At 43.5% G+C, this 27,680-nt stretch overlaps 1 protein-coding gene across 3 annotated transcripts in view; it reads right to left on the bottom strand.

Annotated features, from left to right (window-relative positions):
• PSTPIP1 (proline-serine-threonine phosphatase interacting protein 1) overlaps window positions 1-27,680 on the bottom strand; it is a 378,052-nt gene that overhangs the window by 67,723 nt on the left and 282,649 nt on the right. For all 3 annotated transcript variants that reach the window (XM_069624738.1, XM_069624737.1, XM_069624739.1), the window contains 2 exons: window positions 21,733-21,829; window positions 14,248-14,338 (listed from right to left, as the gene is read on the bottom strand). In XM_069624738.1, coding sequence (XP_069480839.1) covers window positions 14,248-14,338; window positions 21,733-21,829 — 188 coding nt within the window. The remainder of the gene's footprint in view (window positions 1-14,247; window positions 14,339-21,732; window positions 21,830-27,680) is intronic.

Here is a 27,680-nt window from a genome sequence, read left to right as displayed (position 1 = left end):
TCTTGGAGGGTAATAATGTCAAATTCTCTGAGGTTTACTGCTCCAGGTTTCGTAAGGTGAGCAAAGCCCCTGGTATTCCAGGACATCATTTTTAGTGTTCGAAGTTGAAGATCTCGTTTCGGCCTTTGCTCTGTGAGGCTCGCTCCATCTTTGATGGAATCCGCCCTGGCATTAGATGGTATTTGTTGCTATTTCTTTGTTTGACTTGAGGAAGTTTTCGGAAGCCATGCCAGGAGCTGTTTAATCGGTGCGAATGTTGACAGATTGGTTTTGGCTTCTGGAGATTCCCGGTTTCTTGAAGATTTTTTACTTCTGTTGGACAGTTTTTGTTCGGATTTTTTTTCTGAATAAGACGGAGCTCTTTTGTTGGTAGGCGATCTTCCTTCTTGCCTTTCTCTTGCTCTGTATAAGTTTCTTTCTGTAGGTTTCCTGCTCGGGAGAGTCGATTTTTTGTTTTACCTGTTTTGTCCAGTCGTTGGGGTGAATATCTCCTTGGGGACAGAGGCCGGTTTTGCACTTTGAGCTCTGATCTTGATCTATAATGAATTTTCTCAGATGGATGAGTGTGTTCTTTAAATTCAAAGTTCTCTCTAGTCGACCCTCTTTTTATCTCTGTGATAAAATACCCTTTTCTCAGGAGATCTTCTTCTCCTTCTTTAGACCATCTGCCTTTGGCTTCTGCGCTTACATGTAGATACGCCTTCACTTTTTTGTCTTTGTGGTAAGGCTCTACTAATATCAGGTCGGTGCTCTTTAAATCTTCGAGATTTCTGATATGTTTCAAGATTTTCAAAATTGTGCCCCTATTTAAGGTTGTCTTTTCAAAGTTTTCCGGGATCTGTTCTAGTTTGAGAACTGTCGCAAGAGCGAGCCTTTGTTGTTTTGCTGTTTGTTGATTCCGGCTGCTATCTCTAGAGTGGCTTTCTCCTTTCTGTTCATTGGGTTCTCTTGGTTTTTTGTGCCAATTGAGACCATCTTTCCGACTGTTGTCCGTGTTTTTTGGTGAATTTAGTTCTGCGTGATTTCTTTTTAATGGATTTGTTCTTGTGGCATCCGGGCCTCTAGGATATCTTTGGTTTGGACTGAAATCAACCTTCTTTTGCTCACTGTTCGTCCTGCGTTTTTTGGATGTAGGGGATGTTACATAGTTTTTGTTTGTAGGCGATCTTTCCCTGTTGCCTTTTTCAGTGTCAGATGGACTCACTTTCAGGGGATGAATGGAGAGTGATGTTCATCGACGCTTCGTCTCGTAGAAAGTCTTCAACTGTGACTGGAGATTGTGTATGTGAGACTTCTGAGGGACCTCTGACAAAGTAGCAGACTTGGATTGGCGATTTTGGCGAAGCAGTAGGTACACTTAATTTCAAAGCCAACTTTCTGTTTTCCGCTTGAGGTGTCTGGTTTTTTCTCAGGACTTGGCTAGTGAGGCACAGCGACGGAGGGGCTTCCGTCGTGGATTGAAGATTGAAGTTATTTTTTGCTCTTTTCAGATTGCTTGGCTGAGTTGATGTGTCTTTTGTTGGAGTTTTTGATGTACAGATCAGAAGTGGTAGGTCAGTTTGCTTCGGAGCTGTCTCTTTCAGCCATGATTTGACCGTTCCCTTTTTTGCTCCTTTAAATAGGAAATGATGAGGAGTTTCAAGTTTTTGTTTTGTTTTCAAGTTTATGGTAGACTTTTTCCCAAAATCAAAACAAATTTTATTTGAAGGTCGTTTGTCGACTGACTGTGTCTGTATACTCATTACTGTTTCTTTTTCAATAATTGGGTCTGTTTGTGAAGCACAGTCTCTTGAGTCTTTAATTAGAATAGAATGTGGGATTGCGGGATTGGTTAGTTTTGGGTCTCCTATGATTTTGTCGTATATTACACTATCGACTTTTTCTTTGGCGGTTATGTAGCCTTCAAAGTAGTTCATTTTGGTGTGAGTCATGGCGATCAGTGTAGTTTGATCCTTTACGTATCGTTTATAGCTTCATATAGCTTTCCGAATGGAGCGAGCGCAATTGTCAATGCTGACATCAGTGTCGTCAGGTCTCGCTTCTCCGGTGGGGTCTCCTTTATCCCTTCCTCTGTTTAACCTGCCCCTGTACTCTTCCTTCTAGGTGGAGTGTGGGACCAACAAGGTTGAACAGAAGGCAGTGATTGAGATTTGGGTTGCGGGAATTTGTTTACTGGTGAGGCTGCTGGTAGGCCCTGTGGTGGTTGCGCTCTGACTGGGGACAGGGCAGGGAGCAGTGGTTGCTTCTCGATGGGAGACCCTTTGGGTCCCTCATTTGTGCTCTTATCTGTTGGCTGGGTCTCTTTAGTTCGAGGAGCAAGTGGGGGGGTATGGGGGTCCCTTTGTGCTGTTTGTCAATGGACTCTCTGAAAGGGGGGGGGACTGACTCGTTGGAGAATTGTTGACAGATTCAGGTCTCTGGTTATCCGGTAGTCCGATTTGGTCTTCCCCAGAACTTCATGAGAGTAAAAATCCTCCTGGATATTTTCTTTGCAGACAAAGTCTGACATACCCTCTTTAGGTGTATAGGGGAACTTGTATGCTTTTGGACCTCCTGCCAAGTCTAGCGTTGCGTCCAGCATTTCTGCATCTGTCAGTTCAAGGAGGACGTCATATTCCCTTTTTCCTTGGCTGGCAAAGTATGCTTTTAACGAGTTGCAGATTGCTGCGTTAGTCAAAAGTTTGTCCGAAGAGTTCTTAATTTTTTGATGTGGCAAATTGCCCAGTGTTCCTTTCTTTTTCTTCTGATTTTTTTGAATTTTTTGTTTTTGTTTTGACAAGTGTGAGTTTTTTTGCAGTTTTTTCGAGAAGTTGAAAATAGACAGCTGATCTGAGGGAGAGGTTGCACTGACTTCTCGTTGGTAAGTTTTCAGCGTGTCAAACTGAACGTCTTAATTTGATCTCTCCTCTGCTGCCAGCTGATCTTTGGCTCCACCCCCTTGAGGAAGTGGAGCCTCGCTTTCATCCGCGTGAACTTCAGCGCAGACTTCCTTCTGCTCTGATGACGTTTTTGCCGTCAGGCTTTCCTCCGGCTCGTTCTCCTGTGAGTTTGCAGCGTGTGCGACAGGCGTCAGCGGCTCTTCAGCTCCGCGACCAGGGAGCCCCTGATTGGGGCTCGGTGTGCTGTTTCGAGCAGGTCCCGGCACCGGAGACTTCAAGCCCCCGGTGAGTTCAGGGCCATTTGGCAATGCGGTTTGTTGCGAGTCCTCATGGGCTATGGCCGGCGATCGGGGTCGGGGAACCGCATGCTGTTCTCTCGCCGCGCACCCTTCGGTCCGCTGCACTGGGAACTTGGATGCATGCGGTTTTCCCTGCTCCGTTGCCGATTTTCTCTCTTTGGCTCCGCTAGCCTCCTTAACGGCGGTGACTCCAAGTTGCCGAGCACCTTCGCTGGGAGCGCCTTTTCCGGGCGGAGCGTTTGAACTACGCCCTTGTACAAATGCATATCTTTCTTGCAAGTCATCTTTGCCGGACGTAAAGTCTAAATGTTTCGGAGAGCTGACGTTTGAAAGTCCCAGTTTTTGTGAAGGCTTTGATCTTAATGAGGGATGCACCGGCGGGTGGGGGAGGTCAGAACAGAGGGATACAAGGCTTGAGGTTTGGCTTGAGCTTCTCATCCACCGAACTTCGTCTTCTCCTCCTGATGTTGGTGAGGCGGACGTTTCCCCTCGCCTTTCTTCCATGTTGGTGTTGGTTTAGGGGCGCCTGCCCCGCCTGTCCACGGACTGCCACAGACTGCAACTCAGCAGCCAACTCCACGGCCGCTCCGCGGTTTGAAGGGGTTTTTAAGTCAAACCCACACGAAGCAGGAAACAGTAGAGAGACTGTAGAGTAGAGTAGACTGCCACAGACTGCAACTCAGCAGCCAACTACGCGGGCGCTCCGCGGTTTTTAAGTCCAACCCACAAGAAGCAGAGACTGTAGAGTACAATAGACTGCCACAGACTACAACTCAGCAGCCAACTGCTAAATAAAGCACTTCATTATTTTCCCTTACTGCACCCCTTATTATAGCGTGTTAAATGGCTGCACTAAAAAAATAAATATATATAGTAGCCCCTTTTTGATGAGAGTTGAAACCAGCCTTTATGGCTGCTCACTGTCCCGGGTAAATGTCCTGGCTATGGTGTGAACCTGTGCCTGGTTGTGGGGCACCCACGTGTGTCGTGCACAGAGCATGCATGTGCAGGCAGGAAGGCCCTGTGGCCTGCTGCCTGTGCTCACAGCAGGGCTGTTTCATAATGCTGCTTCTGAAATTGCCTTTTGTGTGGGGGAGGGGACAGGTGAGCCATGGTCAGCGACACCTGATGCACCATCTAAGGCAGGTAAGGAAATGGTCTCGGGGAGTATGAATATGCAAACCTAGACACATTTGCAACTTGTGGTGTCGAGTACGGTGGTCCCCAGAATAAAAGCGGCCGTGCAGTCTCATAGAACAAAGAACATGGCATGAGGAGTCCATTGCTTAGATTGTGGGGGTGTTTGCCAGGGCTCAGCCCTGGCACTTATTTTTGAGCCCCAGCACTTATTGTCTCAGACTCACTTTAATCATAAAGTGGTGATAGTCAGTGCATGCACCAACCACAATGAGCAGGTGCGAGCTGTAGTGTAACCCCAAATATGTCGAAGCTGTGGGGGGCAGCTAGGGGTGGTGGCAACAGTGGTGGGGCAACTGTCCACCAGCAGTGCCACAGGAGTGCTAGAAAATATTTGGGCCCTGGCATTTTTTTTTTTTTTAAATAAGCACTGGGTGAGTCAACCATGAAATAAAGTGCCCATCACAAGTACATTATTGTATCTGCCTAAATATTTGAACTGTAGGCTCTGTCGAGCCCTTTAAGATGAGTAGCAGTACCCTCGAGATAGATGGGGATGCAGATTTTATTCATACATCAATAATGAAGACGACACAAATAGTTTGGCAAAGTTCATCTGTTTTAATGTCAAGTATCTAAAACAGGGAGTACAACGAACATCAGCAATCGCTCGATACTCTAACTACTTCATAAAAAACTGGGTTCTTATATCCATAACTGGTCATAATTGACGCATTGACCTGCGTCATTGCCAACGTCATCCTACGTGGCAAACTACAAAAACCCAACGGGAGATGGGATTGGTTCTGAATGAATTACTAAGCATAGGTTCCATATCTGTATAGAGTAACAGAGAGAAATAATTGTATAGTTAACATCAGGTGGGGCAACTAAGCCCTCCCTTCAAAATGGCCACTATGAATGTCATGAAATGTATGACGTCCCATTCGCTACCCAAGCTATAGGACCCCCAACTATGTGGTCCCCTACAATTAGTTGGCTTCTAACCCCAGTCAGTACTTTTCCACCTACGTTTAGCAGCATGCAGGCTGAACAACCAGGTGCGGGTGAGCTCGTTTTAGCACCAGCTTCCCACCAATTAAAATATCATCCATCATCACCTCAATGGTCCAGTGTCAATTAGTGCTTTGAAGTTGGCCTTGTGTTTGTACTGTTCTCTGAGAATTTTTAAGGAGTATGGGCACTAGCCGGCTTCCGTGCGTAGGTGTGATCATCTTGCTCGTCCAACTTCCTTCTATCACATGACTGCACACCATGAAATTGAGTCTTTTCATGTATTTTATTTTATTTTCAATAGTCCTCTGACATCTTTGTTTTTGCTTGACCTCTCTGAACAGGAGCTTCTGTTCTTTCACGTTAATTGTATCCAATGTCAGACAATTACAGGTTGATAAGACCTTGGTTTTCTTGGCTCAGTGAACTCCTTAGCTGAACTTTTATTCTGTTTAATTCAATTACTTTTCTCAACTGCGACACTAAAATGAGCCCTTCCTGCTTCGTTCAGTACTGCTTATATACATAGTGGAAACATTCATCCTTTAATTGTCCATATGTATCTATAGAGGTATATATGTATATGTTGGCGCTTGCCACAGTGTAATCTATTTAAAAGCATGTGGCTAGCTTCATGATTGCTTTGCTGGTTGCGTTTCATGTACACGCTTAAACTAAGTATCTTCATCAGGTCTGTGGCATAAGTCTCGTCATCTTGATCCCAAGATGTCACTTATCCTTGGCACCTTCTTGTAATTTATAAATCGTCTGCCTCTCTGGTCTGGTTATCTTTCTATATGTGTGTCGATTCAACTTTGTATGACGGCACCATTCATCTTTGCCAGTTAGTTTCTCTGCCTTTCTTCAGGAATCTCATTCAAATGGCCATCATATTGTCTTGGATGCAAGTATGGTTTCCTCAATGGGTACTTTACCTCCCATAGTCTCTTAGGTATAGGTATTCATTTGGGTATTGCACAGAGTCCACGCTCTTCTCTTTGCTGGTTTACCTGTTCAGTATACATCACATACATTGGTTCATACGTTTCAGGTAATGTAGGCGACGAAGTGGTGTGGGGGTACTTCGCTCCTCCTCTACATAGTGTTCCAGTATTAGCCACAAAGTGGACATTTAAAAAACAAAAATAAACTGATTGAGCAGTCTGCATGAAAAAAGTAGTTAGTTTATGACTTTGGGGGGGGGGGCACTGTGCTTTAATTGTAAGGCAATCTGCTGCACCTGCAATGGTGAAATGTGAGACATGAGCCAGCTGCAAAGGTAAAAAAGGTATGTTAAGCTACCTGTGGGGGAAGAATCCACACCCATGTAGAGAGCATGCAGGGTTCTTTTAAGCTCCCTGGGCTGTTGTGCAGATGCAGCTATTGGATGAAATGAACTGTAAGTAAATGGAATAAAAGGAAATGTGCCTCCACCTGGACTGAGGTTGGAGTGAACTCCAGCAACTTCCTGTAACTAAACAGAAAGCCAGCCAATAAGTAATGGGCACATAATGCATAAACCTAACATCAATTTAAAAAACCCTGAAACTCTGTATTTAAACGAGCGAGAGAGGCATGGATGTGTGCAAACGCCTCCTTTTTCTTTTTCTTGGTCATAGATGGTAAAAGAGGGGTGGAAGCCCCCAGCAGCTACTTTCATAAATAGTAAAATAATGGTAGATAAAGAACAGTGCACATCATTCTCCCAATAAATATGGCAGCAATATATAGAACATTAGTACCCAGCGAGGGGGTTGTGGTTGGTTCCCAACCAACCAGAAGGCTCAGAACAGGTTCTTTACCGCACAGTTAAGTCCCTGCTCTAAGCCTCCTCGGAGCGGGAGGCTGCCACCTTACCTCGCCGGGAATTAGGTAAGTGCACCCCCGTGCTCCTATCCCCACCTTCTCCCCAGTTCCCACACCACCAACCTGCCCCAACCCCTCCCCACTTACCGTATGCTCCGAAGTCCCTCGCCGGTGCCAGGAACACTCAGTTTTCCCGGCGCATCGCTTTCCCGGAAATGGCTGCCTTGGAAAGGGAGAAGGGACTACATGTAGTTCAAGTTGAGAAACTGTTTCTCACCTTGAGAAAAAAACACTATTAGTACCCCGGTACAACATGATGGGGTACTAATTAAGCAGTATAACCTTTGCAGGGGGGGGCATTACTGATCAAGTAATGCCCCATGGCTAACATTAAAGCCCTTGATTTGCTTGGGTGTCTAACTTATGCCCCCTCCCCCCGCTTGGGCTATATTCCTTAAATAAAGCCTTCTAAAACAACACTCACTTTAAATATCGCCCTTCACATATCATTAGGCAACGTTCCTCCTACTTCCCAGTGTCCAGGCCAAGTGCTGCCCTCTCTTTAGATGCTGCAACTCTACATTGTGCTCTGGAGTGGTGTTTCTTTATAAGGCACAGGTCCTTATTTTATTTGTCTGTCTATTCACCAAATGTAAACACACCACCACTAAGTGGAAAAAATCATGACCAGCTGCAGCATGTCACAATGGTGTAAACTAAAAATATATATATAATTTGAGGCCTGTCAAGAAGCCGCCAGGAATCAATGAGAGGCTGTCTGTGAGAAATTCGACCACCCTCACAGGTAGTGTGCACTCGCCTGTGCTTTAGTTATTTTTTGGAAATGAAAGTGAATGATGGGCAATCAACCCATTGCACACACATTTTCCCTGCTCCCCACATGCATAGTCACGTGTATTCCGGGAGGACACAGCCTACAGGCGCCTTCCTCCCCTGTCATGTTCAGCTGGAATGTAACAGCCACAGGTACATCAAAGCATCTCCAGAAGGGGGAAGGCAACATCTTCCTCCAGCCATGGGCAGCCTAATTAAAATATCAAAGGCTCCATAGATCTGCCTTCCTATTGTCTAAACTACAGGTGGCAGCACATACTAATAGGCGTTAATGGGAACAGGGCTGTGTCAGGCTTGATTGCAGAATGGACAAGAGGAAGGCAGGGCTAACACCTCTTGGATATGCAATGTGTCATCTTGAAACTAGTTCCCACCCCTCTGTATGAAAGACAGTGAATGGCATGTCTTGGTCCACTATTAACCATAGGCAACCCCTGCACAGCGCAACCCTTTCAGAGGGACGAAGTATGTGATTTGAGGGAGACAGAAGTCTGTTCTCACCACAAACTTCAAGGGAGACCTACGCTTTGATCAAGAGCCACAGAGGGCTCAGTTACCCAGAGAGACACTTTGATCTACAACAGACAGGAAGATGGGTGGGACTTAGGAGCACATGTTGTCACCTCTTACCTTTCCTGTTGCAAAACACTCTGGTTCTGACCTCACGCATAACAGAAGATTGCTTGTAGGGACCCAGGATTGGTTAACTAACGTAGGCTTAGCCTGCAGCGATCACTGGGGCCCATTTGGCTATAAATGAGGGCTGAGCTCATCACTTAGCAGTTCATCAGATGACTTCAAAAGGTTTAAGAAGGAGGACTCATTAGGACCCTGACTGAAGGTACAGTTTGCCTTACAGCTTCCGCCAGTAAAGGAAGGCCAGGATTTCCAAGAGGGAAGCAAGATCCCCGCCCTAAACATCTCCCAGTGAACCGAGGGAGATACTGGACACAGAGGATCCGTCCAGGAGTTCCAGAACTGGTACCAGCCAGCGCACAGCGTGCCCTGCTAGGTTCTGCCAGCACGCCTCCTAGGTGGAAAGTGCCAGAGAGTCTCTGATCAAAGGACAAGGCCGTTACCTGCAAACACTCTCCTCAGCTTTAGGCCATCCGCCTTAATGGACGACACGAGCCCTGCGAAGAAGCCATGAGTAGTGCCACAACAAGCGTCAACCAGCATCCATCTTTTAAGGACATTTTCAAAACAGTCAAGCCCTCGAACCACGACTGGCTGCACCACCGACTTTTGTCACACTGCAGTCACTAAAGCCGTCCGAGACACCTCACCCAGCGTTCCAGATCCGCCAACCAGCACAGAGACAATGGGCCTCATTACGCCCCTGGCGGTAGCCGTGCCCTTATTATGGGCCCTTATTAAGGGCACGACTGCCGCCGGTAATGGTTTTTTACCGGAGCCCAGAAAAGGGCAATAACCGAGTTATGCTGACTTTTGCAGACTCGGTAATTGCCCTTTTCTGGGCGCCAGTAAAAGTTAATCCTCAATGACCAGGATTGATGCTAACAACGGGCCCGTTAATGATGGACCTGTTAGCATCCTGGTCTGCTAGCGGGTCCCAATGACCAGGATTGATGCTAACAACGGGCCTGTTAATGATGGACCTATTAGCATCCTGGTCTGCTAGCGGGTCTGGCCAGGCATCCTGAGCAGAACCCGCAGCAGACCTCGTAATGAGGCAGCCAAGAATGAACGGTGCCGGCCCCTTACCAGCACCATTCATTCCGTGGCCACCAGCCTCCTAATGAGGCCCAATGATTCTTGACCTGAGCAGCTGTGTAGGCCAGCCTGCGCCCGTCCAGCCTCGCTAGCCGAACTGTCGCCCACCTGATACCCACAGCTGTCTCCCCTCTTGAACTCTGTCGCAGGAGCTACCAAGCATCCTGGAACCGACTCGACGCTGTCGAGCATCAAGATCATCTCAAGCACCAGGTAAATTATGGTTCTTTCCCTCTGGTCCTTCTCCGAAGGCCCCTAGTGACATTTACGACCTCTTGCTCCCTTGGTGCTGAAACAAAATAATCTTGAACAGTTAAGACTGATTGCTTTACCGACTACCCTCCTGTCAGTATCCAGAGTGCATCCCTTTCCTTCGTGAAACTGTCTGTCCTCTGTGTTTCTTTATAGGGGGTTTGTATTTTGCAGTGTGCTAGAACTGTCTGTTGTGATAATAATAAAGTAGATATTTTTATAAAACCTTGACTGGACAGTCCTTTTTATCATTGGGTAATAATTGTATTTTCACTGTGTTGCAACTAACCAACATTCCACGACCTTGCAGAGAAAAGCCTACCATTCCGTCCATGTTACCAAAATGTGACAAGGAGGTTTATAATTTACTTGTGTTTCCATTCTGTTTGGATCCCTTCTGGTGTACTAGAGGTGTCAGGCTGTTTGATGGTTCAGAAACCGATATTCATCCATGGACCACTGATGCCCCATAAGTTGATTCATCACACTCACACAATAGAACTGAGTTTTTTTTAACAGATGCAGTTTTATTGTTGGGTGCAATCTTGGATCAATTAAAGAAAATAAAAATCATTGCAGGAAAAAGCTTTTCAGTCCATGGCTCCTTCAGGGAAGTAGGTATCAGCTTCTCAGTCACTCCTTGTCTGGGGGTTTCTTGCAATAGACACAGTACCTTTTGCTGCACCCTGATTAAGCAGCCTCATTAAGACAGTATTGGCTGCTAGAACTAGCAGATCAAGACATGGTGCCACCTCTTTCTGATTCTATTAGTGGTTTGGGTTATCTTTTGCATTCCAAATTGCCGTTTTAGGGTGTTTGTGGCTAAGAAGGCCCAGCTGGCACAATGCCACCTCCCTCTCCTACGGAAATTAAGACCATTTCTTCATACTGAGCTATTCCGCTCAGTAAATCAATCCCATGTGATTTCACACATCGATGGAGGAAATGCGATGCTGGTTAAACATGACATCTTTAATGAAGCCTTGCAGCTTTAAAAACCTGTGTTCCGTTCTGCCGCTTACATGTTTAAAGGGAGGAAGGAGTTTCACTATAACTCCCACCTCTGACTACTCTAACTCGACTCCCCATGACATCAATGATTTTATTTAAGATAGGATGTTTAACTTATAAACCAGGGATTCCTTGCCAACCACCCTATCTCTCTTCAAACCTTCAGCTGCTAAGTGAATTCTGGATTTCCCAAAGAAGTAGCCCACTGTTTTTTTGTTTCTATAACAAAGGCTGTCAAAATGCAGACACTGTTCCAATGCTTTTCCGCCGCAGCGCCTTTGTTTTGGAACACACTCCATTCCGCTTTGAGAATGGCCTACTTCCTGTCAGTTTTTCAACAATGTCTGAAAATCTGTCTATTTCCAAGTGATGTGACTGGTCTCCTATGCTAGGATTGTGTTTTCTTTTATATTCACGAATCTTAGTTATATTTTAGAATTCTGCAATATTATACTCTGGTTTTCTCAGGTGGCTCTTCAAATATAAAAACACAAACACAATATATCAGAAATTCTAACCCAATTCCTCAAAGCTTCCTGTCCTGCAATGTTTCAGTTGTGGTCAGACTTTCTTAATTAATTTCTTCATTATTGAACAATAATCTGTTCTCCCTTTCACTTCTTCGGCTAGGATAAAATCACTTATTCAGTGGAATAGCTCTCATTTCCGATTTGCTCAGGGTTACAACCGTGGAACTTGCAAGAAACGTAGGATTCCTGAGATGTTTTAGGAGCCTTGAAAGGTTCAGGGTCAATTCTTCTGCGGGACATGGCGAGGGTGAGGGACCTTCTACTTTCAAAGTAACAGTATGTTTTTGTACCAAGAAAATTATTGCCTAGCCGTCTTCAGAAAATTTGATATACACTTAATTAAATTATCTCTCAAAATTACACAGGGGTTCATCTGAAATATTTCATGCAAATCTTCTTTAGCTGCAGCTTATGTGTCAACTGTTCCAAATTTGTTTGATGTGCATGATACTACAGGTGAAATCATTACTGCTGATGATACGATTACTCGACGGATCTGGATTTCAAGCTTCTACGATCTATGTCCTATGCTCTTGCCTCTATCTTTCCATTTCTTGCGTCGAGGCAGGACATCTGCTCCTTCTTAGATTATTTTCTGTTCTAATGACAGACATATTATTTTTCCTGGAATGTTTGCCAAGTGCCTATTTATTCTCATATATGCCTTTTTTTCTAGAGCACCAAAATAGGGCTAGAAGAATAATGAAGGAAAGATCAACATCACATCTAAAAGAGGAGGAAAGATCAACATTCACGCTCACTAACAAAGAAGTCATTCTTGAAGCTTTCTGTCGGTATTAACAAATACTGTATTGGGCAAAAATATGACCAAGCATTTAAGAAATTAGAATTTCCTCTTGATGGCCACACTTTGCCAATGCTAATATCAGTAAATAAGGAAATGTTATATCGGGTGAACACTATAGACGAAGTGAGGGCAAAACACCGAGCAAGTAACGGATCCAAATGAAATTCCAAGTAAGGTGCGTAAAAGGTGAGCCTCACATTAGTAGGCATCTGTTGAAGCTACTTTGTGCGGTCCACCATCATGTCAAAACACAATAATATTAATCAATAATCATATTTCTAGTTAATGATAATTTAGTATCTTTAAGGGTAGTGAATTGTTAAGAATTGTAATTAGAAATTGTATATTTGCTCTTTTTTAAAGCTGATAATCTTGACTGTATAAAGGTCTGAATAAACCATACATACAATAAATACAAATGTTTTATTTAGCTCTGCTATCACTGGGAATCCAGTTTAAAATCACTTGGTAACCAATGATATTCATTACCCTCATTATTATCCACACAATGTGGAATTCAGTTTCTCAACCTTGGTGATTGGTGGAGGTGAAAGGCTAAGTCGACACAAGCAGCGTTGCAAACCCATAATGCATGGCACGGTCTTGTTCCCAGGGAAAGTGGTGCGCGCAAGATTTCTAACCAGCTAATAACTGTAAAATGGAAATCAAACAAGGATTAAAAATGTGACTCGCATAACTCGGTCATGGACACTTTGGAATTTTGGCAGGTTTCCCCGGATTTCCGAATCCCGCAAAAATTGTCATCATGGATTCTGTATCCAGGGAATCCAAAAGCCCATGACCGAACTGCCACAATCGGGGCCAGATGATGATGTGTTGCGGCTCGTGGGGCCCATTTCTAAATTATTTATAAGGGCACCCTTGCCTACAGCTGGTAAAATTGGTCTGTGGGGGTCCATAGTTTATAATGGAGAGATAAAGGAATGGAGGGAAGGAGCAAGTAGCTGAAGACTATAAGACAGGTTCATTTACCTCTTCACAGAAGAAAGAAACACAGCAAGCGTGGCCCTGAAACACTAAATGTCCACTGAAAAGCTATTAAGATGTTTATCAGCAAGGTGGTAATGTAGTTGGAACCTGAGTTAAAAGGCAGCAAGCTGATAAGAACACTGCTGAATGCTGCAAGGCAAAGGCCTGAGGGCACCAGCAAAGACTGCCTGTAGTGTGCACACTGCAAAGTTCACATTTAATGTACTGAATTAAAGATGAATTTTGCGTTGTGATAAAACTGCCAACATGATGGCAGCAGCTTGGGTTCCCTGAATCTCAAGGTCCATGTGAGCTGGCAGAGTTGAAAGGCACTGGTGGCATCCCTGTCCATGATATCCTTTACCCAAAATAATCAACTGTTGTGACATTCGGAGCTTAAAAGAGCTCTGTTCATGCTTCTCTTTTTCTTTCTAAACTTAAGCACATTAAAGTGAATCTAGCGTTAGATGGCTGCACAGCCAGCATCTAGTGGATAATTCAGAGTGTCTAAAGACGCTTAAGAGGTGCAAATGTAAAAATGGAAGGAATGCATAAAGCTGTGAGCTGTGTGAAACAATCACTACAATCAAGTGCATTTTATTTCCAGAGGAGAATGTTTTAGGCTCACATCATTCTGTAGGCTTGTAATTGTAGGCTTCCATTCAGGTTGGGGAAAATAAACCTAGACTCCTATACCTGCTGCCCAACTATATTGTCAGGTTGGTTTATTATGTAATTTGTGCATGTTTCACTTCTCTAAAACGTAGTGTTAATTTTGTCCTGTTTTTTCTACACTTTCTACAAGCCTCCCCCTCCATCACCACCCTGCCGCTCCTTCCACCCCCACCCAGAATAATCCCACTTTATCATTTTTCCATTTTCATCACTGTTCATAGACATTTAATCTTGCACACGAGAAGCATCTTACTTACTTCTTGATCATGGGACTGCACCCAGGTGCGGCCAAACCGTTGCTGCTTCCAGGAGACAAACGGTCATAGTAGTTCTCGTACAATATGGGAGCTGCAACAAGACCACAACGACATGAGAATAACATTCTATCTGCCCACGGATGCCACCCTCCCTCACATGGAATGAATTTAATTTTAATTGTTTTTTTATAATGCGCCTAATACTCTACTGGAGTTCAGTTTCTAAGCACGGATCGGGATTCAAACCACTGCTTCCAAGACCAGCGCGCTGCCCCTGTGCTACTTACCGGTTATATTTTTTTTATATTGCTTCCTCTCTATAATCATCACTGTCTTTCCTACTGATAGATGAGCCTGTATCTGGGAGACAGGTAAATGCGTTTCTTCCCTTTCCTTTTTACTATGACACCTCCATCTGTTTTGGATATGATATAACTTCTTCCATATGGTACTTCTGGTTTACTGTGCCAAGCAGTAATAGAACCGTATGGGAGGGAACGGAGTGTGTAATGCTACAAGACAGTGCGATGAAGATTAGCAGCATGTAATTAGTGCATTCTCACTTTGCCATTCCTACTCATCACAGTCCATACTATGTCAATAAATGCCCAAAACAGCCATGTGTCTGATCTCCGAACAGCACCATTACATGCCACACAACTCACAAAACTATGGAACGATCAGCGAGTCGCGCAACCCTAACCCTTTAAATCCCTGAGAATGTGAACCACTTGCTCCTTTCAACTTGTGTTCATCTTTTTATTTTTGGGACTCTCATTTAAAAAGAAGTCAGAGAACTGGCACTCCACTTAGGAGTTCAGTGCGCTTTTTCAAGACAGTTCATTCACATTTGCTCTTTCTAAATCTCAGACTCACAGAGGTCCACTGCAGAACTGGTGACACAGATACAATACTACACATAGCAGCAGATGCAAATTTTCTTTACCCGACACCCTGTGCAGAAGGTGTGAAATAGAATTAAATGTCAGTGTAAAAAGAGACCACTAAATGTTGGACTTTCCATGCATTTGCTCTGCAATTCATCAAGGTCTCTATTCAACCCTTGGATGAATATCCGACTCATGTTTTTGGGGAGTAACTTAGCCCCCATTGCCGTACCTCTTTTCTGTAGAGAGAAAACCCCTTATACTGACCATTTATCCAGTGGATGAGCTCTTTTTTTAAAAGCAATATTTTGGAATAATCCATATCAATGCCAATCACTGATGACAAACACGTCTTGGGGAAGTTACTTTCACCCTTCATTCAATGAATGTATAAATATATCTTGCAATAACACGAGGATGTAATGATCAATGTTTAAGTCCTGTGATGGATTTAGGAAATGCTGTGTGCCCCTAAATATATGGAGGGTCCCATTCAATCAGGGCAAATCAACATTTCTGTAGAATTTGGCTGCAGTCTGCTGGAGGTGGGTTACTACCCATGGATGTTGGATAGAATGGTTAGAGGGAGAGTTCTTGGGTAAGGGTTCCACAATACCGTCAAACCATATATATATATATATAGCCCTTCTGTCTAGTTAAAAGCCCACCATAAAACAGACTGATCAATTCAACAATAGAATTGTAGTCTGAATCTGATTAACAAATGTCTTGGGTTGGTATAGAAGAAGCCACACAAATGTCTATCAATGTGCATCGCCATTGCCACAGCCATCGCCTTCACAGAGAAGCACTGAGGCAGGAAAATCACTGACCAAAAAAATATATGCTATAGAACTGGAAGGGGGAATCTAGCGGTCCAAGCTCTCAGAGCAAGGATTTCTACATCTACAAGACACTCTTAATTAAAGCCCCACAGAGCATAAACGTGGAAAGGCATCAGGTATAACATATGCATCCAGACTGAAGCACTAAGAAATGAAAGGAAAAAAAACGCCACACAGTGTAGGTGCGAAAATAGTGCAAGAATGCAAAGCCCCTTCAAAAGTGCAAACATGCAGTATTTATTTATTAGTGCAAGAATGCAATACAACCTTATTGAAAATGAAGATGCATGACTAAGATGGGACCCCAATTAAACAACTCATTTGGCAAAAATAATGAAAATCAGAAACACCTTAGCTAACAAACAATGGAAATCTACATTTGTTGATAATTCTACAAAATAAAGATCTGTAATGCCAATACAAATTGCATGATAATGATGTAAAATATGCATGCAATATACTACTATGTACTTTTGGCAAAAAGAGTATGCATTGCAACTATACTGACGTATTCAAAGCATTGTGAAGGGTTTGCCTCATTTTTCTGCAGGGCTGAAGGTCTAGCTGCAAGGGCACAGGTGTAAATAACTTGAGAAAAGAACTCTAGAAATCACTACCATCTCATCAGACATACCCCGCCTGGTCCAAAAGGGGGCGTGGCTATGCCCAGAGATAAATCTGTCTCCCTGAAAGGAAATCCAGATTCTTACAACCTTTTGTCTCTCAATTTGTGCAATTCCTCCTAAACTAAATTAGGAGGGATCTGTGAAATAATACAATCAGCCAGCCATGGTCAGAATGTGCCCTTTTTAGGATGTAATACTTATTTGTTAGATCTACAGGATATGTGTTGGGTTTGGGTAAACTAGATGGAATTAGTAGCATTAAACTGGTGCAAGAGACACACCATATTTGTAAGCCTATAGGGTGCGCAATGTTGCTAAATGATGGGGCTAAAACACTAGACCGATCCAGCAAGGTTGTGGCAGGTCTATTGGGTGTAATAACCAACCTCTATGATTATATGTGGCCATTTTCTTAAACTTACAAATCTCGTTTTTATTTTCAGGATTAATAAGTAGTGGTAAGATGAGATAATTGAAAAAAGGAAGGGAAAAAAGGTTAATTTCCATTTGTAAGAGGTGTTTCAGAAAGGTTGGTTTCCATCATGAAACCACTTCACTGCGAAAGGTCTCCAATAGCGGCAGCACTTTACTCTACACCCTGCTCCCCAAAAGGATTCAAGATTTTATTTATTTATTTATTTCAACCGCGCCAGAGCCCATAGGCATCAGGGTGCCACATGTACAGCCAAATCACATTAGACACACAGGTCACATGACAACATTAGTCTGTAGATTTTCAGGCGGCCTTTGGATAGGATTAAGAGAGTTATCTAAACAAGTGGGTCTTCAGTTTCTTTCGGAAGGTACTGTTTGAGAGCTCTAGTCTTATTTGTGGTGGGAGGTTATTCCATACGGTTGCATCTTTGGTGAGAAAGGCTTTGCAGAGTCCGTTGTTTTTTCTGAAAATGGTTGTTATGAGGTTACCCTGAGCTTCGGACCTGAGAGCCCATCTTGGTACATAGGTAACCAGTTTCTTCTTGAGATATGCTGGGGATTTCCGATGAACGCACCTATGGGCTTTGAACTGAATTCTATCAGTGATAGTAAGCCAGTGTAGATTTCTCCTATCTTCTCTGATGTGTTCTGTTTTCCTTTTTCCTTTGATGATTCTCACAGCTCTATTTTGTATTGTTTGACATTTTGCAATGTGCCTTTTGTTTACTCCTAGTAGCAGGGCATTGCTGTAATACAACCTGGACTATATGGTGGCTCTTGCTTCTGTAGTGCAATTTTCCTCGCTTAAATAGGGGCGTATTCTGTCTAAGAGTCTCAGGTAATATGAGCAGGTCTTAGTCGAATGCATGACCTGGGACTCTGCGCTCAGTGATGCTTCCATTTGCACCCCCAGTAGTCAAATGCATGACCTGGGACTCTGCGCTCAGTGATGCTTCCATTTGCATCCCCAGTAGTCAAATGCATGACCTGCGACTCTGCGCTCAGTGATGCTTTCCTGCGCATCCCCAGAGTTTTGACTTTGTTCACAACTTTTATTTGGGACTCATTGATGTTGAAACACTCGTATTGATGGTTCAGTCTTGCTCTAGCTGCGTTGGTCCCATAAATCTTGAATTCTGTCTTTTTAGCATTGAGACCAAGCCAATTGTTGGTCACCCATATTTTAAGTAACTTGTATAGTTTTTTTACATTGGTACTGTCTTGGGTGTAGTCACCACTTAGTTCTATGACTAGTTGGGTATCATTGGCGTAAATGGTGAAAAAGCACAGATTTCCTCCAGGATCATACAAAGATACTTGATAAACAAGTCAAAAAGAAGCGGTGACAGGCTGGCTCCTTGCGGTACACCGCAGCAAAAAAATTTCTGCAATAGAGAAGTTATCCCCACAGTGGACCTTTGACTCCCTGTCTGAGAGAAAGGAGGATATCCAGTTGATTGCCTCTTTGGAACAGTTTGCTCCTCTCACTAATGCATGTCTAAGTTGGCTGTGATCCAGTAAGTCAAAGGCTGCGCTGAGATCTAATAGAATTAGGAGCCCTGTTTTTCCATCCTCCACTATGTTTAGCATGTGGGATTGGAGATCTAGCATCGCTGTCTCGGTACTGTGAGCCGCTCAGAATCCTGACTGTTGGCTGTGAAGGATCTCATTGTTTTCGACAAATGCCTGAAGTTGGTTTACTTGACAAGAATAGGGAGTCCAAAACTGAGGGATGGGGTTTCGTTAATCCTTCCAAAGACCCTCCCTCACACTGTCATCAAGGTAACTGCCCCCTCAGCTCTCTGGGTCCTGGTTTGCAAAATGTCTTTTACATCCTAAGAAATCCTTGATAGTGGTGACAACATACAGGTCACTTGAAAGCAGCGCAACGCTAATGTAAGAATGCTTGGAACTGATCAAGTAAGTATTAGCATACTTGATCGAAAAACATTTGACCTTTTCAATTTGACTGAATTTTTTTGATTGTTTTTTCGGTCAAATAAAATAAATAAATGAGGAGGGGTAAGGGAATAGGTTAAGGTAGGAGGAAGTGGGTGGAGGGTGCTGGGGGTCTCCCCAAGCATTTTCGACCAAAGAAACAACCAAAGAAAATTAGGTCAGATTGGAAAAGGTCAAATATTTTCAATCAAGTAGACCTAAACCATCCTTAACCTGGACCATGCCCCTGATCCAGCTGACTGTGCAAACCTTGACTGGCCAGATCAAAATCTGGTGCCTAGCAGGAGTATACTCAGAAAACCATGCCCTGTATGCACGCTCCTGAGGGACGGGAGAATCCCATGGAGACCTCAAGGACGGCATGCAGCCTTATTTTCTCAAGGCATTTAAGAAGTCCAGGGCCTTCCCCACGGGTCTGGAAACCTCAACTCCTTGCTCCTAGTTCTCAATTGTGAACTGGAATGGACAATTAATGTGCTCAGCCTTTGTCATCCAAGAAGCCCAAATCCTACTGAAGCTTGCCGATACATAGTTCATCACTGACATGGCATTAGGAAGTGGAACAAGTCTAAATCGCAGGAGGATTCAACGGCACACCTCATATGCCTCAGAAGTTATTCTAAGGTCATTCAAAGATGAGAAACAGAATAGTTCATCTGCTGACTGTTGTAAACCCCAAACAAAAAAGGAGGTTTCTGAATAACCCTTGAGCTTTGAAATCCAGAGCAAATTGGTAATGGTCTCCTGTGCGATTTCCAAATTATAGTTGGGAGTACTAGTTGTCAAAAAACTGGTCAACAGCCATAAATTGTAGCCCAGTAAACCTGTTTGACATGCCCACCCGATCAACTGCTTTCTGAAGATTCAGGGCAGGGGGGAATTTGGAGAGGGTATGGAGAGAGGTGGGGCCAAGGGACAGGGTGGATGGGGATATTTGAACACTGGGCTGGCGTAGCAAGTCTGGAGTACAGAGAAGAGGACTGAAAAATGGAACAGGTGAGGCGCATGAAGGGGGGCACCAGGGGAAAGCCCCCTGACAAGGAGTCGTCAGTGAGGGTGGGAAGGAGAGACTTTGGGGCAGTGGATGGCAAGGACGTAATGACATTAGACACAGGTTGAGCAGTTGCAAAGGTTGACCATTATTGTCTCTGGAGGATAGCTCAGGGGCAACGCGCTCGCCTTGGAAGCAAGACAACACGGAGCAACACAGGTTCGATCCCCGGGTCCGGGCTTAGAAACCTCTGGGTATTAAGCACGTTATAAATAACCAATTAGAATATGAACTGCTCATAGAAATGTAGAAAGGTTGATCAGCTTGTGGGGGTGGGGGCAGTTGGGGTCAACCAAAAGAGCCATCAACAAAAAGCGTGTGATAATTAGACATAGATTAGAATAAATCATACGTGACCCAGTTCCTACTGTTATGTTTCCAAATAATCTGGCATTGTTTTTCCATAACCAAACTGGATTCACTCAATTGACCCTCAACCCGAAATGCCAAATCACACCTCCTACTTTGGTTAGCCTCCTAATTCCATAAGCATATGGATGCTTCTGGAGCAACACGCTGAAATAGTTCTATCCAAAGTAGGCAGTGAATGCTTGGAATTGCCTCCTGTTTAGCATATACAGGTCCTAATAAATAAATTCAAGACATCCTGGTATTGAAACGCTCGTGCTTTGGCTGGGGACTGCTACAACAGGACCTGAGCAAGGATTTTTGCAATGCTGGGCAAAGATGACGTTCACCACAGACGACCACACACTGCGTCCACCTTTGCGGTTTCTCGGTGGGCTCAGACTGACTCTTAGGGCAACGGTGCAAGTCAGCCAGACAGGCCTGCGTGGGAGAGTTTATGGGGCCAAAGTGTCCATTTAATGAACTGGTGGGCTGTGCAGCTAGTAGTTTCCACCAATGTTACTGGCCCAACGTTGGACACAATTCCTCGCAACTATGTGACCACGGCTAATACCCAAGCAGTTTATCACGAAAAGACTCACTGCGATTTGTGGGGGGGAGGAGTTTACATGTTATTTCCAATTTACAAAAGCTTTTTAAAAGGTTTGATTTGTGCACAACTTTAGAATGGTAAATTGTGGATCCCTGCATTTTTAGGGTCTTCAAAGTTTAATCAGAGAGTGGTTGTGGGCTTTTTTTTTTTTTTTAGCACTCTGTACTATCCTTTGGGGCCTGGTTTGATGTTTTTGGGTCAGATCAGGGCCAATGTCCTAAAAAAAAAGTGGGGGGACGCTGGCATGCGCACACAGGAATTGAGCATATGGTAGAGTGAAATATGTACATTTCATTCAACTCTTCTTTCCCATTTGAAAAAAGTACACAGGACAAATACTGATTTGCCAGGAGAAAAGCATTTCCTGTTACATTGCTGGCTACGTATTGTAATTGGTTATTTATAACTTAATACCCAGCGGTTTCTGAGCATGGACCCGGGGATCGAACCTGTGTTGCTCTGCATTTTCTTGCTTCCAAGGAGAGTGCGTTGCCCCCATTGTGTTTTTTTATTTTATTCTTTAAACCCACAAAGGGTGGTGGTGAGCAACGTGCACCCTCTGCAAAAAGTGGCCGGCCTGAGTCAGTCCTCCACTTGTGCCCTGAAATTGATGGCCCGGTGCCTTTTTGCAGTTGGCGTCAGGGGCAGCTGTAACATTGTTTTATTCTAGCACCAGCCAAACAATGTTTACAAACAAACAAAAAGGTTCTGTCTGGTTTACCCGGATGCTCCGTCCCAGTCTTTTTACTCTGGATGAAGTAGTCCACGTCGGCGTCTACGTCACACTCCTCCAGGCTCTTCCTGACCTCTTCGTATAGCTGCAGAGAGAAGGCGGGACATCTGTTAGAAGCCTCACTCAAGGTCACTTTGCTATTAGGCATTTATGTTGAAACCCAGGGTGCGCCCAATTCCCCCCTTCCCCCCACCCACAGGAGGATGGCCCTCTGTCACTGGAAACGGATGAAACTGCAGCAGGGCTCTGAGGAAATCAGAACTGACCACAAAATTACCCACTTTCCTGCTTGACGAGCGTTTCAATATCAGAGGACACTAACAAGGTTGAGAGCCATGCTTTAGCCTACTTAAAGCCATGATTCCCATTGCAATACAGTCTGGGTAGTGGGGTGCTGCTAGGGTGGCCAACTCTTTGATAGTCTTTTGAGGGACACTTCCCCACAAGGGGGTGATGACGTCACGTAATTCACATTTGGCCCACCACTTTTTTAATGTAATTTTTTTTAATGGATCTTAATTCTGGCTTAATTGAAATGCAAATGCTTTGTCCTTGGGAGGTGATGGTCATGATTTTTAACTGCAAACATGACCATCAAGACCCCAGGAACAAAGCATTAGCATTTGAATGAAGGCAATTGTCCGAGCGTTACAGCTCGACTTGCAGGCTCTAAAGGAGCCAGGGCTGCAGAGCTGCCCGGAGAAAGAAAGCAGCAGATGGCAGCACCGTGCTGTGTACATGGCCACTTCAGTTTGCAGAGTGGCTGTGCTGGAGGCAGGTTGTCCTGACGAAAGTCGGGACAACCTGCGTCCTGCACAGTCACTCTGCAAACTGCAGGACAGAGTCCCCAATTGCGGGACAATCCCGCAAAATCCAGGACAGTTGACCACCCTGGGTGCTGCTTGCCCTGCTAATCGGCTATAATTGGGCCTGTGATACCGTTCCCCACACCCCTAGAAACTCTTGGAACCCCAGCATAAGTGTTCCTTCCCCTTTATTCTATATGGAGTCCGGCTTTCTCCCGCTCATTCCGGTTTTTAAATGTACGAGACAGGGATCTGTAACGTACAGGCTTCTCCAGGTGGTTTGGAATCCAACTCCCGTAATACAGCGTCATTGACTTCCCTGGTGAGGGCCGATGGGAGTTGTAGTCCAACAAAAGGTTGAAGAACTCTGGTATAAGGCTTATGGCCCACATTGCCTTTGGAGCACAGTCAGTCTCTTCTTGTCGGAGCATCTCCCTACGGCCCTTATCGACTCGCGTCTAACATCGACGTGTTGTCGATCCGTGACGCTGAGTCTTTTAAACCTGCTCGCACTTCCACTGATTGCCCTAACCCGGCTTTACAGAGGAAGATTCGGTGCTGTTAATGCAGGCAGACTATGGAGCGATCTACCCAAAACATTGAACATGGAATGTTAGTACCGCAAATGGGACGCAAAGAGCTTCCCTTTCAGAAAAGCAGTGGTCAAAGTGGGCGGGAGTGGTGCCCCTATACATTTTTTAATTAAATTTGACCGTTCCTATACGTTTATGTTAAAAAGAAACCGTTCCAGAATGGTTTAGTTTTAAAATAAAAGTGTAGGAAGAAGTTGAATCTTGCACTTGAGTGCACTGCACTGAACGTTCCCTTAAACAGCAAGTGTGTTTGTTTGGGGGTTTGGATTGCGCGTGGGAGGGGGCGTGGTGATTGGGTTTGTCTGGGTGCGGGGGCAGGCCAGTAGGGAACATACTTCCACTGCTTTTTTTCATGCACATTTTGAGCCACTTTAGAAAGGCTTTCCCTGAGCCACACCGAACCCTTCCCTCCTCCCCTGATCCCACAGGCCTGCAACAGTTAGTCCCGGGAGGAGAGCTCAGGGGCAACGTGCTCACCTTGGAAGCAAGATCACGTGGAGCAACACAGGATTGATCCCTGAGTACATGCTTAGAAACCTCTGGGTATTAAGTGCGTTATAAATAACCATTTACAATTACAAGAGTTGCACTTTCCTTACCTGCAAAATTACAGACCCTTACCACTGAGATACCCCCTTCAAGGTTTCTTTCCCTTGCAGTTATTGTAAACCAAGTTGTTAAACTGTTGTAGTAACCTGCGCATACACACTATGAATTTGGTTATTCAAGAATGTGTTCTACATTGCAAAGATGGTATATCTGCAAGACCCCATTAGGCTCTCTCTGCCCACCTCCTCCCTCTACCTTGTTAAACCTTCCCATCCCCTACCCTCCCTTGTGCTTTGAAAAGGCATTGAGTAATGAGGCGTTCTACAAAATGCCCAAAAAATAAATGAAGAAATAATGCAATCATATATAAAGGTTGAAGTGCGTAGGAACTAATGGGTACTAAATTCCATTACTTTTTAGTTACACTTTTACCACTGATTCTATATTGCTTCTATGCATGTGTAGCCATAGCTTTTGGCTCTTCACCTGCAATAAACTTGGAACAACGCTCATTAACATACGAAGCTCAAATATAATCCCTTTCACCCACCTAGTGACAGCCTCTTATATCTGCAGCCTTTAGCTTGGATATGGTTGACGACATGCAGGGCATGCGTGTATCATCATTTGCATTTATATATTTTGCTTTCTTTCGATGGTTCTCCTGACCATTCGCTTTGTGTTTTGCTCGTGGACCTATGTACCGATCTAGCTTCAAACCTACTTATTATTATTTTTTTTTTTATTGATTTAGCTGATTGCTCAACTTTTCAATTTATACAAAATTTGTTTAAAAGTGCATATAATAGCCAAAGGACATAAAAACTTTCAAGAGAATACATACATAGATACATAAGCAACACATAAGAAGGCATATAACAAAATAGAAAAAGAGAAGGAAAATAAGAAAAAGTAAAATTAGAAATTGTAAACTGTAAAAAAGGAAAAGATTGCAATAAAATCAACTGATCCTTTGTTCAAATTTTTCAACCTTATACATGGCACAGTTTCAACATTGCATTGCTTATTTCAAAGATTGGCCATAGGTTTCGCTTCTCAACAGGGCATTATCACCAGAGGTTGTTATTAACAGTTACATAGAGCATACTTAGCACTTAATGATATTGCATCCTATGAGGTTAATATGCTAATCGGCCCTAGTAGTGGCTATATATAAACTCATATTTTGTGTGGTTAGTATCTTTGACCATCTATGTTGCGGTAGTACATACGTCATATCAAACATGTGTTTTGCAAAGTACACTTCTCTCAGTTTACACAACGCACTACATTTCATTACAAGATGTTCAAGCGTTTCTTTGACACATAGGTTATTACAAAATCGGCAATAATTATCCTCTTGACGAAGTTGCTTGCGCTGTGCTAGTATGTCCCTCATCGGCCAAAGGTTCAGGCGCAGACGTAGAATTGCTGTGCATATTTTTGGGTTTGGTGCTTTACACAGATATGTCTCTGTTGCTCCAATTTTTTAATCCTGATAAGCTTGTGAGTTGAAATGTTTGTAGGTAAGACAGGTTGTGCGCGTGGCTATCCAATCTTGCATAAAGATTCTTTTTTTGGCAAGATCAGAATTGTTGATCAAAGTTTCTAATGAAACTTCTGCTGTGGCCAAAATTACTATAACATTATTTATCCATTCTTGTATGAAATGATGCTTAGAATGGAACATGTTGTTTGCCACTATTGTCAGCAGAGTGTTATTTTTGTTGTACGTTAAACATTTTCGGAACAGAGCACATAATTGCCAATGATATCTAGCATGCAAGGATGTGAGACCCAGCTCATATCTTAACCAGGGGCCTGGGGTACATAAAGGGACTCTTAGTATTTGTCGCCAGAACTTAGCTTCTAGTTTTTCAAAGAAGGAGTTTTCGATGAAAGTTCCTGTTCAAGGCCATACAAGATTGTAGGCGTGATTTTTTGTCGCCAATATTGGATGGCAGAAAAGATGGAAAACTTGCCACATTTGTACAAAATTAGCCTGGTTTGTGATATGGCTGGGGTCACCTCACTTACAACGATGATATTCTGCGTATGGGCAGTTGGAATATCATCAAAAGCCAGACCTAAATATGTATAATTGTGTACAATTTTCAAACTGACATCTTTAATTTTCCAGACCATTCTATTTCGCAGGTTGATTTTAGGAACATACTGAACAACTTGAGATTTGTTCAAATTTATTGTAAATTCGTTTTGATCAAAATATTCTGTAAGGACTGTCAGGAGCTTTTGCAGCCCACTTTGGGTTTTTGATATAAGTACGAGGTCATCGGCGTACCAAAGGGCTTGTATAGCCACATTATTCAATTTTGGGGAGTCGGATTCTACCTCTTTGAAGATCTTTTTGATGTTTTGAATGAAAAAATTGAATAGGGCTGATGCAAGTATACAGCCTTGCTTTAGCCATCGGGCAGTTCTAACGGAGGCGGATAATAGACCCATTATTGAGAGTCTGATTCATACAGATGTATCAGAATGTAAAAGATAAATGATATCAGTTAGACTAGAGGGACATTTGGCTTCAATAAGCTTATTAATTAGTTTGACTCTAGAGACAGAGTCGAATGCGGCTTGGAGGTCGATGAACGCAAAATACATGGATGTTTTAGTATAATGCGCTTGTTTTTTTAAGGCATTCAAAGTGATCAAATTTATGGCTGTCCCCATACCAGGCACAAATCACGTCTGATTCGGGTCTCGCTGTTGTGTTTCAAGAGTCCAACGATTAAAGTCCCTCATCACTAGTCGGCAGAATATTTTGCCTGGTGTGTCCAGGAGCGCGATTGTACGATAGTTGGCTGGAGCTTCTCGATCACCTTTTTTGAAGATGGGGACTATGAGCGATGTACACCACGAGGCAGGTAAGGCTTTTGTGCGTAGGACTTGATGAAATATATTGTTTATAATTGTAGCCCAAGATCTTGTATGTTCTTTCATTATGTCGTTTTTTAGTTGATCCGGACCTGCAGCTCGTGATGATGATGATTTGCTTATTAGTTCTTCAATGATGTCAATGGAGCATTCAAGGTTCCATGATGCCTTGGTTTGTATCGAATATTGATATTGGTCAAATTTTACATCTTGGTATAATTTTGTAAAATGATTTATCCATTCTATTTCCGAGACACCATTTAATTCTGTGTCCACTTGTCTGTGGCCTACTGTATCATTAACTAATGACCATATTTGCGTTGTATTTATTGTATGAATTAATGACATGAAGTTTTCAATGTCACCTTGGAACATGTAACTTTTGTACGCACGTATCCAGTTTTTATATTTACATTTGATGTTCCTTATGGCTTGTTGTTTCTCATCTGGGGGAAATATTCGAGTCGATCTTGGAGCTCTTCTGTGTTCGGTCTTCACTTGGTGCAGCTTACTGTCACATACATGCTTGTGTTTTTTTGGCTGACTAGCATGTATGTGATGTATTTCTTTGAACATATGCAGAGTTTCTAAATATGATTTGAATCCAGGAAGTGATTTTTGTGTTTGTAAAGCCCCTTCTAATAACTTTAGTTTATCTTGATTCCATCTAAAATGTATCCTGGTATTGTTAATTATTAAGTTTGGAGTCATCCAATGTCGATGTTGAGATGGAGTATCTGTCCAAGGCCAAGTTAGGAGTGAGATATTGTGATCGCTCGACGATTGTTTCAGGATTTCAAATTTGGATGCTTTCATGAGTAGGTCTTCAGACAGAAATAAATAGTTGATAGTACTTTCAGACACGCCTCTCTGTCACGTTGGTTGGGATGGTATATCTCCTGGAAGAGAGTCGTTTGCGATATGTAGATTCCAATCTTTCATGAAATTTTGACCCCTGATGGTTTCTTGAAAATTATTCTTCATGTTTGCTGTCATGTTGTGCAAATTGAAGTCGCCTGCGATTATCGTGGTCGTGATGTTTGGTGTTTTACTTATCCTCTCCAGGAGGCCAGACAGGTCTTTGTAAAAGATA

Source organism: Ambystoma mexicanum, chromosome 11, assembly GCF_040938575.1.
Source record: "Ambystoma mexicanum isolate Mex_15411 chromosome 11, UKY_AmexF1_1, whole genome shotgun sequence".
Taxonomy (NCBI): domain Eukaryota; kingdom Metazoa; phylum Chordata; class Amphibia; order Caudata; family Ambystomatidae; genus Ambystoma; species Ambystoma mexicanum.
Note: the sequence above shows the minus strand (reverse complement) of the source record. Positions and strands in the feature narration are given on the sequence as shown.